General features: G+C 36.1%; 1 protein-coding gene across 3 annotated transcripts in view; it reads right to left on the bottom strand.

Annotated features, from left to right (window-relative positions):
• LOC106771882 overlaps positions 1-15,373 on the bottom strand; it is a 31,014-nt gene that overhangs the window by 4,005 nt on the left and 11,636 nt on the right. For 2 of the 3 annotated variants that reach the window (XM_014657896.2, XM_022784582.1), the window contains 4 exons: positions 12,749-12,940; positions 10,415-10,515; positions 10,207-10,294; positions 9,582-9,728 (listed from right to left, as the gene is read on the bottom strand). In XM_014657896.2, the coding sequence (XP_014513382.1) occupies positions 9,582-9,728; positions 10,207-10,294; positions 10,415-10,515; positions 12,749-12,940 (528 nt within the window). Of the gene's footprint in view, positions 1-3,047; positions 3,205-9,581; positions 9,729-10,206; positions 10,295-10,414; positions 10,516-12,748; positions 12,941-15,373 lie in introns of those variants that run through there. The other variant, XM_014657897.2, reaches the window with a different exon arrangement.

The following is a 15,373-nucleotide window of genomic DNA, read 5'->3' on the forward strand; positions in this document are numbered from 1 at the left end:
AGGAAAGAATAAGACTAGAGGTATGTTCTGTCCAATGATACAGTTGTAAAGGATTTAGTCATCTTGTGAAGGATTGTCCACAAAAATTTTAAAACTATTACAAGCAACAAGGGCATATTATCACAGCTTGTCCTACACCTTCTGCAAACACTTTTACTCCAGAAATATGATTATGTAAGTTTTTTTTGTCTTTGGTCTTCAGGTAATATTCCCATTTCTTTTCAACCTTGGTACCTTGATTATGAGCCTCTAATCATATGCCAAATTCCCTTGTGTCTCTATCGAATGTGAAAACTTATGATGGAAATCATCTAATTCAAACAGTTGGTGGCACCTCCTTACATATTAGTGCTATTGATATTTCCCCTTATGTTTTTGTGTCTCAAGTCTTTCCACAAACCTTATATTTGTTGGCCAATTAGTTGATCATGATTATAATGTCCATGTTTTGGTTGTGTTGTACTAGATCAAGTATCCGAGAAGATCATTATGAAGGAACCTAAAGTGGGACGACTCTTTCCGCATGCTTATCTCCTTCCCTATACTGCCCTGTTTTTTCTCTAGTTGGTATAGATGATCAACAGCTGAATAAAATGTGGCATAATCATAATGCAAACTTGGTAAAAGTAAAACTTTACCGTTTTCTCATAATGCATCTTGCTTAAATCATGGTTTTGACATTATTCATAGTGATGTTTGAGGGATTTCTTGTATAGTGTATCATGCAGGTTATAAATACTTTTACATTCATAGATTACTATATTTTCTTTGCTCTAAAGGAGACGTTTTATCTGTTTTTCAATGTTTTGTCTCATTTCTTAAGACTCAGTTTATCTACTCATAAAAATCTAGATTTGATTTTGGAGGAGAATATATGTGTAATGCATTTCACAGTTTTTTTCAACATGAGAGGATTATATCTCACCGTTCTTGTCCTTCCACACCACAAGAAAATGGTAATGCTGAAAGAAAGAACTATCATCTTCTTGATGTTGTACGCACTCTTTTGCTTGAATCCTTTGGTCCTCCTAGGTTTTGGTGTGAAACTCTTTCTACTAATGTTCATTTAATAAATAGATTACCTTCTCCTAATATACATCATGTTTTTCCTTTCTATAAGTTGTTTAGGCATTCTCCTTCATACTCTGATCTTTGTACTTTTGGTTGTGCTTGTTTTGTGCTTCTTCCTACTTATGAACGTCACAAACTCACTAATCAATTTGTTATGTGTGTTTTTCTAGGTTATTCTCTTAATCAAAAGGGTTATGTTTGCTATGATCCTTAGCTCTGTCACATTTGAGTGTCCAAGAATGTGATTTTCTTTGAAAATCAGTATTTTATTCCCTATATGTTGCACCTTCATCTTCATCTTTATCTCTTAAGCCACATTATTTAGAATCTTCACAAACTGTGGAACAGTTCAAGCCTGGTTTCTTGTATGAGAGACATTGTCCTCATCATGGAACCCTTCATGATGATGCTCTAACACTCGATCCTAACCCACCTCCTGGATCTTGTTCTGTCTGTTCTACCTCTTCGCCAATCCACTCGATCATCAAAACCCCCTTATTGGTATGGTTTTTTCACTTGTTTCTTTATTAGCTACCTTGTCTTCTATTTATATTCTTTCCAGGCTATGGAACATGAATGTTGGAAAAAGGCAATTCAAGAAGAACTCTAGGCAATATAAGAAAATCACACATGGGACATTGTGTCTTGTCCTTCCATCGTCAAACATATTGGAAGTAAATGGGTTTTCTCTGTCAAGCTCCGATTTGATGGCTCTTTAGGTCGCTATAAAGCTCGTTTAGTAGCTCTTGGTAATCAATCCCATTTATGGAATTGATTATGAGGATAAATTTGCTCCTGTTGCCAAAATGACTACCATTCAAACAATCATTGCTCTTGCTACTTCTCAATCTTGGCCATTGCATCAAATGGATGTGAAGAATGTTTTTCTTCATGGTGATCTCAAAGAAGAAATTTGCATGAAACTTCCTTTTGGTATGGTTACTTCTTCATATGTTTGTAAACTGCAACGTTCCTTGTATGGGCTTAAACAAGCTCCTTGGGCTTGGTTTAAGAAGTTTCACACTACTCTACTTCAGTTCTCCTTCAGTCAGAGTCAATATGACTAAGTCTTCTTTCACAAGTTTCCCACTAGTATAGCTCTCCTTTGGTTTATGTGGATGATCTCATCATTACAGGAACTAATCATTACTTAATTAAGAAGTTGCATATCGAGCTACATGCAACATTTCGAATGAAAGATCTTGGACAGCTCACCTATTTCCCACTCTCTATCAATGTTTGCTAGGAAGTCTTATATACCTAACCATTACTCTACCTAAAATTTTCCCAAGCCTACTTCTCGTCATCTTCATTTTGTTGTTGTTCACCACATTATTTGATACCTTAAAGAATCACCCACACGTGAGTTATTCTTTCCCAAAGACTCATCTTTACAGCTTAGGACACAGTGATGTTGGGTAGACTGTCTAGATACTCGTCGGTCTACTACAGGTTGGTGTATGTTTCTTGATGGTGCCTTAATTTCTTGGAAATGTAAGAAGCAAGATCGTGTTTCTAAATCTTCTACTGAGGCTAAATATTGTTCAATGTCATTTGCTTGTGTTGAAGTTATGGTTACGTGGTCTTTTGGAGCAGCTTGGGTTTTCTCAACCTACATCTACACCTATTCATGTTTGATAATACAAGTGTTATTCAGATTGTTGCAAATCTATTGTTTCATGAACGTACCAAGTATATTGAAATAGATTGTCATTATATTCAGGAAGCCTTAACCGACACAGTCATCTCTCTACCTTACATCACTAATCTTCAAGTTGCTAATATATTTATCAAAGCCTTGTCTCGACAATGCCATCAGTTTCTTGTTGGCAAATTGTTGCTGGTTGACTTACCAACATCAATTTGAAGGGGATGTTAATGTATTTTATTATGTCTTTATTAGATTAGTTTCTACCTTTAATAGATTGATGTTAAGATTTATCAGGAATTACTCCCTGTAGATAGGAAATCTCCTATAATCCCTCATTTTATTGCATATCTCTTGCAATCTCCCATAGTAATGTAAAAATATTTTATGCTGCCTATTTAAGTAAAGAGGGTTGCAGAATACTGGCAAGCTTTTCTAAGCAAAGAAATCATGTCATATACTATGGCATCAATAGCTAGTAAATCCTGTAAAAGTGACATTCAATGTGCAATCTAACAGAACAGTCAAGGTAAATTCAACTTCTGCTGCACAGTTCCTTGCCACCACATATACCTTGGAGAAACAAGAAGTAGTATGTGTGACAAGGAGCAATACAAAAGCTGAATTTAGAGCTATGGTTCAAGGTATATGTGAAGAAATTCAATTTAAGAGGATTCTGTCCATCACACTATGAGGATGTTATGAGACAACAAAGCTACTATAGCATTGCAAAGAACTCAATAAACCAAGATAGGACAAAACATGTGGAGATTGACCTACTCTTCGTTAAGACAAAATTGACCATGGTATTATAAGTACTTGTCAGAAAGCGTGATTGGTGTGATAGAGATTGGCATGATGTATTTTAGGAAGGTTTATATTTGATATGCTGTAATTTTGTAACAGTTTTGTGCTGTCTTTATTAGGTTCATTTATAGTTGATTAATCCCGTAATCATAGGGATTTATTCCTGATAATATGCAGTCCATATTTCCTAAAATATACTGCAGACTTATGTATTTATATAGAGGTTAATAACCTCTTGGAATAATAAGAAAGTATTCTATTCCTTCTAAATCTGAGATGGTATCAGAGCTCCCGATCCTTGGGAGTCTCTGACCGTGCCTTTAAACCAAAACTGCAGCCTTCATTGCTGCTCAACAGTTAACCTAAAAAGCAGCCTTTATTGCTGCACCACCTTTAGGCCTTGTTACAAGCCTTCATTGCATCGCATCTGGGTATGGCTGACCTCGCGAATTTGGAGACAGGAGACAGATTCCAGACTGCTGGAGAGCTACAAAATGTTCATTCCGCTTATCGATTAAATGGGAAAAACTACCTCAAATGGTCTCAAATCATTAAGACTGTTAGAAGTGGACTTTAAGCCTAACTCAACCCCACAAAACCGGCTTGTAGGGTGAGGTTTGCACCCACTTATATACACTTAAATGGCCTCATCTCTAGTCGATGTGGGACTTCCAACAAAGACCATCTTGAAAGGGAAAGGGAAGATCAGCCACCTGACGGGTGATGCACCTGGTGCGACTGATCCCAAATTCAAATCATGGGATGAAGAAGACTCCATGATCATGGCGTGGCTGTGGAATTCAATGGTCCCAGAAATCAGTGATACCTGCANGTTTCTGAAATCANCAAAGGAAATTTGGGAGGCANTCGAACAAACATACTCTAAGGCCAAGGATGCTGCCCAAATCTATGATGTAAAAGTGAAAACNNTGGCTGCCAAACAGGGAAACAAATCCATTACAGAATATGCCAATCAACTCAAGTCTCTATGGATGGAATTGGATCACTATCGAGTTATAAAAGCAAAGTGTTCAGAAGACTCAGCAATTCTAAAAGAGTATATTGAACAAGATAGGGTCTATGATTTTTTGGTAGGCCTAAATCCTGAGTATGACCAGGTCCGAATTCAAATCCTGGGGAAAAGAGAAAGTCCCAGGGCTTAATGAAGTGGTGGCCATTATCCGAAGTGAAGAAAGCAGAAGAGGGTTGATGCTGGAGACCTCAACCACCGAAAACTCTGCAATGATAGCTGAAGGAGGAACAATCATGGTTGCCAATCAGAGGAAAAACTGGATTCCCAGTATGGAGAAAAAACATGAGGAGATTTGGTGTACNCATTGTAAAAAGCCTCGTCACACAAGGGAAAAGTGCTGGAAATTACATGGAAAGCCCCCAAGCCGAGAATGGGGACTGCAAGATGGAAAGACCACAAGTAGAGAATGGGGCTCAAGAGGAGAAGATGGGAAAACCCCAAGTCAAGAATGGGGGCCAAAAAACCCAAGTCGAGAATGGGGACCGAAAGGAGGACCACAGAAAAAAGCATACATTGCTAATGGACAAGGTGAAAAAATTGTCTAGTTGAATCATGAAGAGATAGAACGGGTAAGATCCATCCTTAGTAAATTGGAGAAGCCCACAGGTACGTGCTCTTTGACATATTCGGGTAAGTTTCCACTTTTGTTTNGGCTTAATGTTTCAGATACACCATNTACACATTACTGGATATTAGACTCTGGAGCCACTGACCATATGACCCCCCTATCCAAATACTTCTCCACATATTCCCCATGTCCTAGCAACAAGAAAATTTCCACAGCAGATGGAACCCTCATAACTGCAGCTGGACAAGATGTCCAAATAAGCCCATCCATGACTTTAAAAAATGTTCTTCATGTCCCTAAACTATCTACCAACCTGATTTCCATACAAAAACTCACCAAAGATCTTTCATGTAATGTTGTTTTTGACAGCAACACATGTATATTGCAGGACAANAACTCGGGGAGGACGATTGGACATGCTAGAGAATGGAATGGCCTATATTACATGGAGGACCCTAATCTGCCTAACAAGAGTCTCATTTCTAAATCCACCATGACCAATAAAGAGAAAGCTCAACTTCATCATTATCGGCTAGGACATCCATCATTTCAAGTTATAAAATTACTTTTCCCTTCCTTGTTTAAAAATTTAAATGTGGAGAGTCTCCATTGTGAGGTGTGCGAATTTGCGAAACACAAACGTGTACCTTTTCCCATTAGCAACAAAATGAGTCCTTTTCCATTTTTCCTTGTTCACACTGATGTATGGGGTCCTGCATATGTTCCTAATATTTCAGGTGCAAAATGGTTTTTAACATTCATTGAAGATTGTACTCGGGTGACTTGGGTCTTTTTGTTGAAACAAAAATCTAAAGTTAGCTCTGTATTTGTCTAGTTTGTCTCAATGATTAAAAATCAATTTAGGGTCAATATCAAAAGAATTAGGTCCGACAATGCCAAGGACTACTTTAATTTTGTTCTAAACTCTTTTTGCCAAAAGGAAGGGATAATCCATGAGTCCTCATGTATGAACACACCCCAACAGAATGGGATTGCAGAAAGGAAAAATGGTCACCTTTTAGATCAAACTAGAGCTCTACTTTTTCAAAATCATGTTCCTAAGAGATTTTGGGGGGAAGCCCTTCTTACTGCCACCTATCTAATCAATAGGTTACCTACTAAAGTTTTAAATTCAAAAAGTCCCATGGAAGTTTTATCCTCATTCTACCCACACTTAGACCCTACAAATAACCTCCAACCTAAAATATTTGGGTGATTCCTTTGTACATGTTCATAGTAATGAAAGGGGAAAATTGGATCCTAGGGCTGTCAAATGTGTTTTCTTAGGGTACTCTACCACACAAAAGGGATACAAATGTTATCAACCTCTTTCCAAGAAATTCTATGTGTCAAGAGATGTCACCTTCAACGAAAAAGAGAGTTACTTCAAACAACCTCATCTTCAGGGGGAGAATGTAAGAGAGGAAGATGAGACGCTCATGTTCCCAAACATAACGTTTGGACCTGAAATTGGTGGGACAAATGGCATTGTTGTTCCTGAAATTGAGGGAGGAATTGAACCTGCACCTGAACCAGAAACTGCACCTGAACCAGTGAGACCTGCACCTGATGGCGGCGGAAAATTTGGGAAAAATATGGTATATTCAAGGAGAGAAAAGGCCATTCTAGAACCTAGCAATGTCCAAGAATCCAATCCGCCGTCACTACATGAGGTAACACCTTCAAAACCTATAAATTCCAATGATTCTAATGAACTTGTTTATGAAAATTCAGAAGTGTAGGTAGACCAAACTCTTAACCTACCCATTGCCCTTAGAAAGGGAACTAGAACATGCACCCAACAACCACTTTACCCACTATCAAATTTCTTATCCTTTGAAAAATTCTCACCTACCCATAAAACTTTTCTCATTAACCTCAACTCCACACACACACCTTCCTCTGTATCTGAAGCATTGTCTGACAGGAAATGGAAACAGGCCATGGATGTGGAAATGGAGACGTTAAACAAAAATGGGACCTGGGAACTTGTCACCCTACCTCCTGGAAAAAAACCAGTAGGGTGTAAGTGGGTATATGCAATAAAGTATAGGGCGGATGGAACAATCGAACGTTACAAAGCAAGGTTGGTAGCCAAAGGCTTCACTCAAACTTATGGAGTTGATTACTTGGAGACATTTGCCCCGGTTGCTAAAATGAACACGGTCAGAGTAATATTGTCACTAGCAGCAAATAATGATTGGGATCTGCAGCANTTTGATGTGAAGAATGCTTTTCTACATGGAGACCTTGAAGAAGAAATATACATGGAGTTGCCCCCTGGTTACAATGGACAGGCTACTGCTGGAACTGTTTGCAAGTTAAGAAAGGCTCTATATGGGTTGAAACAATCCCCAAGAGCATGGTTTNGGAGATTTACCAAAGTTATGATAGGTTTGGGCTANAAACAAAGCCAAGGGGATCACACTTTATTTATCAAACATTCAGTTTCAGGGGGAGTAACAATTCTATTAGTATATGTAGATGACATTATAGTAAGTGGAGATGACAAAAAGGAACAGCAAGTGTTATGCGAATGCCTTGCAACCGAGTTTGAGATCAAGACCCTAGGGAGGCTTAAATATTTCTTAGGAATTGAAGTAGCTCATTCCAAGAAAGGAATCTTTATATCTCAACAAAAGTATATTACTGACTTGCTTAAAGAAACAGGAAAGACAGACTTGCTTAAAGAAACTAGGAAAGACAGGCTGCAGACCAGCAAGCACCCCAGTTGATCCAAATATAAAATTGGGAAGTATGGAAGAGGATGTTGTTGTGGACAAGGAAATGTATCAAAGACTTGTGGGCAGGCTTATTTACTTATCTCACACTAGACCAGACATTGCGTTTGCTGTGAGTCTTGTCAGCCAGTTTATGCACCAACCAAAGGAAGCACATTTACAAGCTNCTCTTAGAATTGTNCAGTACTTGAAAGGGACTCCCGGAAGAGGAATTTTGTTCAAACGGAACAAGAGTGTAAGTCTTGAGGCATACACAGATGCAGACTATGCGGGGTCAGTGGTAGATAGGAGATCAACCACGGGATACTGCACCGTCCTTGGTGGAAACTTAGTTACTTGGAAGAGTAAAAAACAGAATATAGTGGCTAGATCAAGTGCTGAAGCAGAATTTCGAGCAATGGCCCACGGAATATGTGAACTTCTATGGCTGAAGATTATATTAGAAGACTTGAGGATAAAGTGGGATGAACCAATGAGGTTATACTGTGACAACAAATCTGCAATTAGCATAGCCCACAACCCGGTACAACATGATAGAACTAAACATATTGAGGTTGATAGACACTTTATCAAGGAAAAACTAGACAGTGGCATGATTTGCACACCATATGTATCCACCCAGAACCAAATTGCAGACATACTCACCAAGGGGCTGAACTACATTAACTTTGAAAGAATCATATCCAAGCTGGGAATGGAAAACACCTATTCACCAGCTTGAGGGGGAGTGTCAGAAAGCGTGATTGGTGTGATAGAGATTGGCATGATGTATTTTAGGAAGGTTTATATTTGATATGCTGTAATTTTGTAACAGTTTTGTGCTGTCTTTATTAGGTTCATTTATAGTTGATTAATCCCGTAATCATAGGNATTTATTCCTGATAATATGCAGTCCATATTTCTTAAAATATACTGCAGACTTATGTATTTATATAGAGGTTAATAACCTCTTGGAATAATAAGAAAGTATTCTATTCCTTCTAAATCTGAGAGTACTGACATGTTCCATTATGCAAACAAATAGCAGACATCCTGACAAAGGCTCTTCCAAGGAACACATGAAAACATTAAATCTAATCTGGGTATGATAGACATCTACCACCCAGATTGAGGGGGAGTGTTGGAGATCAGCACATATCAATCAGAATCTGCTTGAGATCAGCACATATCAATCAGAATCTGCTTGAGATCAGGACATATCAATCAGAACCAGTCATTTCTGATTTGTACAGCCCATAATAGGATTTAATGTAAATAAGATAAGTTTTTATTTCCTTATTTGTGCAGAACATTTATAGGGAGAATTATGTCCCTGATTTTTAGGGATAGATTAGTGAACAGATTTATTCCCTTGTTTTCTATTTATACCTTCTTTTGTATTTTCCCCAATTTAGAAAATATACATAATATTTTCCGCAATTATAAACCATGAAAGGACAACTCTGTTGATGCCTTCTATTGATGTTTCTCTTTTGGAGCATTATCAGTGGTGCAAACTGAAGAGTGGCATGTTTGCAAGGAGGAAGTTTAGAAAAATCCTCATCTTTACAAAATCTTTCAAGAGGTTTTGTAAAAGCAGGTTAGTACTCCCAAGAAATTTTGTCAGGATCCTTACTCTTCTAAAGAATTATTTACCAATGCACTTAGTAAGAAAAACTTTTGTAAGCAATATAAAATCATAAACTTGTAACTTATTGAGTATTTCAGACATACTTCATTATTTTCTGACTGATAGGCACTTCTTTGAACCCGTTTCTCAAGTTCTATAAGCTCATTTCGCAGAAGCTCAAAGCGGCGGATTTCATTGGATTCTTGTTCCACAACCCCAACGTTTGGTGCAGGCTGTTCGATATTATTTTCCTTCAATCAAGATAGGAAGAAGTCCATGTTACTAAAGTTCCACAAAGTATCCACTCACTAATTGTAACAGACAATTTTTTACAAGTAGACTAAATGAAGTACAAGCAAATTCAAGATAAGAATTAATAGGCAATAAAACTCATGCAAAAGAAGTAATGTTTTAAACTTAGCATTTTGACATTGTAAACTTTGAAGCTAACAATAGTCAACCACTTTTGCAAGGTCTAAGGAAAAGGTATAAAAAGACAGGTTTATAAATTCTTAAGATAGGCCTTTTGAGGTCAACTTTCACTTCTCCATATGTGACCTGCAGCAGTTCCTTTTTCTGTTTCACTAATCTAACACAATTACAATGAAAATATGGTAATACATTATTTATTACTTATGACAATAAAAGAAAAAGCATCATAGAACAAATGCCACTAAAGATACGGAGAGGATATTAACAACATCAAATTATAAATACACCAATACATACATAAGGATCCACGTCAGATTCTAAGCCGGGCTTTTTGGTGACAGGACCTTCAAAGATGCTCCAAAATCCACGCGACTTTCCAACATTTCTGGAGAAAAACCATGTTCTTCTCAAATAAATATAAAAGCAGGACAATAAAACACTGCCAAGAAAACGAAGTAATAGATGCCAGTTGTGCTCTCAGAAATAGGCAACTAGATATTCATACCTTTTGTTCCTGTCTACCCTTACATTAGCATTCTTTCTGCTTTTCCCTTTCACATACTCGTCTTCTTCAACTGGTGTGTAGTTCCGGCCACTGTTAACCCCCTGAATGAGTATAATAGAAATATTATAACAGTAAAAAAGAAACTCAAAGGAAAAAGTATTTGACTAGTGTACCAGGGAGTCAAGCAACACAATGAATTATTGTACAAAGAAATTGTTACAAGTATAGAAATATGGATCGTATCAGTGTAAGAACAGATATGAAGATCGTATCTTTATAATTAGAAATATCAAGATCATATCTTTATAATTAGAAGTATCAAGATCATATCTCTATAATTAGAAATATCAAGATCGTATTTGCATCATTAGTGACGTTAGTTTGAATTGTGCGAAATGCAAGTTAGGTAAACACATTTGACTGTCATGTTATAGCATCTTTTGTTATAGCATCAATAAATGCAGGATGCATTCAATTTCCAAACTTCTATTAATCTCAACTTCTAAATGTCCATTTTTATCATATTGGTTCTCTATTTATAAGTAAAATGGAAAAACGACCCTTCAATGTCAATCAAAGCCATCAAAGCAGTCGTTTAGTTCTATCATTCTAATCTTTCAATGGACCAAAAAACAATATAACTGCACTTTAGGAACCAAATTAATGAGTCTTATATGCAACAAATGTAACAAGTGCCAATTACATATTTATAATCCTAACTTCTATAATTGGACCACTCACTAGTTAGTTTATGGATTTGTTCATAACTATAAACAAATACCAACAAACAATGCATATACAATATTATAACAACATATATAACAATATTAAAGGCAAAATATTATTTGGTACTAGAAACTAGAAAAGGTTTCCTCTTTCAGGGAAAGAGGCAAAAGAAATTCTTAAATAATAAACATTAAATGTAACTCAACCTCACAAAATAAGCTTAGTAAGGTGAGGTTTATATACACTCATTGTAATTTGATTATATCTCTAGTCGATGTGGGATCTTCTATACACCTCACTGATGACTGGTCTAGATATTTGTAGGTGGTTTGATAGTGATCTAATAGCGAGTGATACAATAAGCCCAACAAGCTTCACTAGGATAAGCTATGATACCATCTTCAAAAGTGGACTTAAATACTCATCCTCACAAAATCGGCTTAGTAAGATAAGATTTGCACCCACTTATATACTATAATTCGATCTTATCTCCAATCTATGTGTGACTTCTAATGACATTGTCAGGGGCTAGAAAGTGTATGAGAGGAGAAGGTATAGGAGGGAGAGAGAAGAGGACCGAACCGTAGAAGACGGGGTATGAGTTGGCCAAATGGTGGAAGAAAGGGGGCGAGCTGACCGAACGGTTGGAAGCAACAAGGAAACATCCTAGTTGTCTCAACGGTTAGGAGGAGCGGGAAACTAATTAGAGTAATAAGAGAGATATCTTGAGAGGATATTCAGCCAGAGTTAATTAGAGTAAACAAGGCCATATCTTAGGATATTATTTAGTATAAGTTAAATATAGTAAATAAGACTAAATATATATGAATAAGTTAATTATAGCTAATAAGGATATTTTCTAATATTCAGTACAGGTTTGGGGCGGGAAATATGTAGTATAAATAAAGGGGAAGCCTAGGGTAAAAGGTATGCTTTTGATTTGCAAGTTTTGTAAGAGAGGTTATGCTCTCAAATAACTGAGAGAGGTCATGCTTTCAGTTATTGTTTGCTTTCTTTGTTTTAGTATTTTCCATTCAATAAAGAGGTTTATTCAATTATTTCCATTGTTCCTAATCTGAAAGTGTGTGGAGGAAACCTTCTAGTTACGTTCCATACTCGGATACGTAACAGACGTCAACATAAGAAAAAGGAAAGTGTTGCAGATTGTGTATTTCCATCATTTACCTCATACATCATATCATTATCAAAATTTACTTTTATCATTCTTTTACAAAATTTAAGTAGACATCTTTCCACATTATATGTAATTAGGACACATTTTCATTTTTGTAGCAATTTGGTTTGTTGGCCAGAATTCTATGATAGTTTTTATCATCGAAGGCTTTCTATATAGTAACCAGCATTGTACAGTTTGGATTTAGTGTCTGAATGAAGCTAGTTAAAGGTTAGTTTAACAGTTTTCCCCAGCCTAAGCAGTTAGTTGTATTATAATATCTTATTACATCATTCACATATTAGATATTGATATTCAGTTCTTAATCTTTTTTATCTAGTGAAAGTTATGGAAATTAAACTTCAAGGTAGATATCCATTATGTATAGTTTCAAAGAATTGATCAAGGAGGTTAGTGAGGAGTGGACCGTGTACCTCATGAAGAGAATCAGCTTTTGCTCTAAAAGACGCCACCAGGAATTCAGCTTCTTTCCAAAGTTTTCGTATTTTCTCCAAGTCAGAACAGGCTGCTTTCAAATGATCTTTTCCAGAACTAGAGCTTGATACATGCAACTCTTCAAGCAACTTTTCAAGTCTTATCACAGCTTCTTCAACACTTTTCAGTGCCTAAAATTATATGCCAAATAGAACACACAAACAAGAATGAGATACATGAAAACAATAGGTTTGAGAACCATCTAAAGTATGAAGCAAGAATATTGATAAAGATATCCCTTTGTATATATTAGTCTGTTTTATAGACAGGACATTGTTGTATACTATTTCCTTTAATAGACAAGAATCAAATTTCATTACTAGGAGACTTGATTACGAGTATGTTCTGTACTTATGCCTAGGAATCATTGACCCTTAATTACACAAATTGAGAGAGGATACAATCATGAAAAATAATTTAGTTTTCCTTTTTAGATTATCTTGTATTATACTATATAAGAGAACATTTCTATGATATAATTATAGAAAAAGCCTCACATCTTTTATAATAAAAAATATAATTTATATGTATTATTATTAGGAAATATTTGATTTATTATTGTATCACCGTATCTTTATAACTAGAGGACACTAAATATCCTCTATTTATTGTAATGAATCAACTTTTCCAATATAAACGAAGCACCTGTTTTGTTTCAGAAACACAGTTTCATCTTACTGTCTCTATTTTCTACAGTTCAACATGGTATGTAGAGTCTCCTGCCATGTTGGCCCAATGGTCATCGCCTCCTACGAAAAGCTTCATTTTGTAAACCATTTTTCCAGTCACTCATTTTGCCAAGGCTTTGCCGCACTCTGCTGTAACACTTCTCCTTTAGCCGGAACTGTGCAACCCAAAGGTAATAATGCTTTCCCTTTCCCTTTCAAAAGGGATATATGTTATGATTTTCTTGCATTATAAAGGAGTGTTTGTTTTCAGGCTTTATTGTGGAGTCATTGTATCTGTGAATGATATTTGCTTTAGCTAAAAAATTATGCTTATATTGGAATGTTTGTGCTAATAAATCTTGTTTGTGGCCTAAATGCCAAGAAACCTCCAAGTTCCATTGCTTTCATTAACTGGTAAAGTGAAGCACTTTGGAAAGCGATGCACTTTGGTGTGAGTAATAATTTGCTGTGAGATGCAATTTGGTTCATTGTAAAGGAAGAGCAGAGTGGTATGCTACAGTTCAGTGGTAATAAACAAAGAGGGAGAAAGATAGAATGGAATGGGAGTGAGTAGAAGTGATATTAAATAGCCAAAGGGAGAGCAAAATTATTTGTTTTTTGGTAAAGGGAGAGTAGCATTGGCATCATATTTTGGTCAATGGAGAGCAGTATACACAACATTTTTTATTTATAGAAGAGAGGCAGTCATGACGCAGCAGTTTTTAGGCATTGATTTGTATGGGGTTACTTGATGGTTTTTAGGCAATGGAGTGAGCTAGGTTAAGTAATTGGACTTTGAAGGAAACAATGGGCTTAAATTCAGGGATTATATTGTGACTGCCAAGCTTTTAAATTGGTATAAAAAAAAGTTCATATAAATCTTATAGGATAAAAGTTTCTTAACTTTAACTGTTGCATTGACTTTGTTTAAAAACAATAAAGTTACATTAGTACTTCAATGCTTTTTTCTCTGTTTTTCTTATATTTGCAGACATTTTCATTTATGTATAATTAACTGAAAATAGTAGAAGCACTGAGATTTGAATGTGCATTTGGTTTGGGTTTTGTTGAAAGTTGAATTGAATAATGAAGGTAGGAGAGTTTGCTGAGAGTTATCTCATATATAATAGAGTAGATTATAATTAGTGCAGTTCTATGCAGAATTAAATGAAGTCAAAGGGGAGTAATGAGATGAAACAATGATAATATGAAAAGTTCTGGCTTTGTTCTTTCTTCAGTCAAAAAATAAAGGATGGGAGGTTGTCACGTTTTCATATGTTTTACTAGTCTTAACAATGATCTATAATATGCTTCTTTTATATTTTATTCGAACCAATTTCAGTTTGCAGTTCAATCAGTGGAATGAACGAAAGATGGGTTCTTTCCTTTTTACTATATTATTATTAGAAATAGAATTACTACATAATTTAAAACAGCTTTTTGTTCTCCTGAATTTTCCTTCTTTGCCTTGAACGTGATATATGGCCTTAGAGGGCTTACAAGACTTAGCAGTGAACCTAAATATTTTGCTTCTTCACCCAACTACTCCATTACCATCTTAATTGCAGAACAACCATTTTATCTGTCTTTGCTTTGTTTACAGGGAGAGAAACTTTTGGAAAGCATTGGTGGCATATTCTCCAGAATTTGAAAACCAATAATAATGGTACAATAGCTTTTGGAATCTCTGGTGCTGCATTCTTTTGGTATTGGATGAAGTTGATGAATTCTTTGTCTTTCAATTTCCGAGGAAGACATGCACAGGATATTGGAACATGTAGGGAGGAGATCAAGTGCAGACCCAAGCTCAAATTCATTATGCACATTCTTATTTTAGATTTAGCTTTGGCACGGTTTAGAGTGCTTTTAATAACTCATAATTCTGATTGTAGTTAG

The sequence above is a fragment of the Vigna radiata genome, chromosome 8 (genome assembly GCF_000741045.1).
Source record: "Vigna radiata var. radiata cultivar VC1973A chromosome 8, Vradiata_ver6, whole genome shotgun sequence".
NCBI classification, from domain to species: Eukaryota; Viridiplantae; Streptophyta; class Magnoliopsida; order Fabales; family Fabaceae; genus Vigna; species Vigna radiata.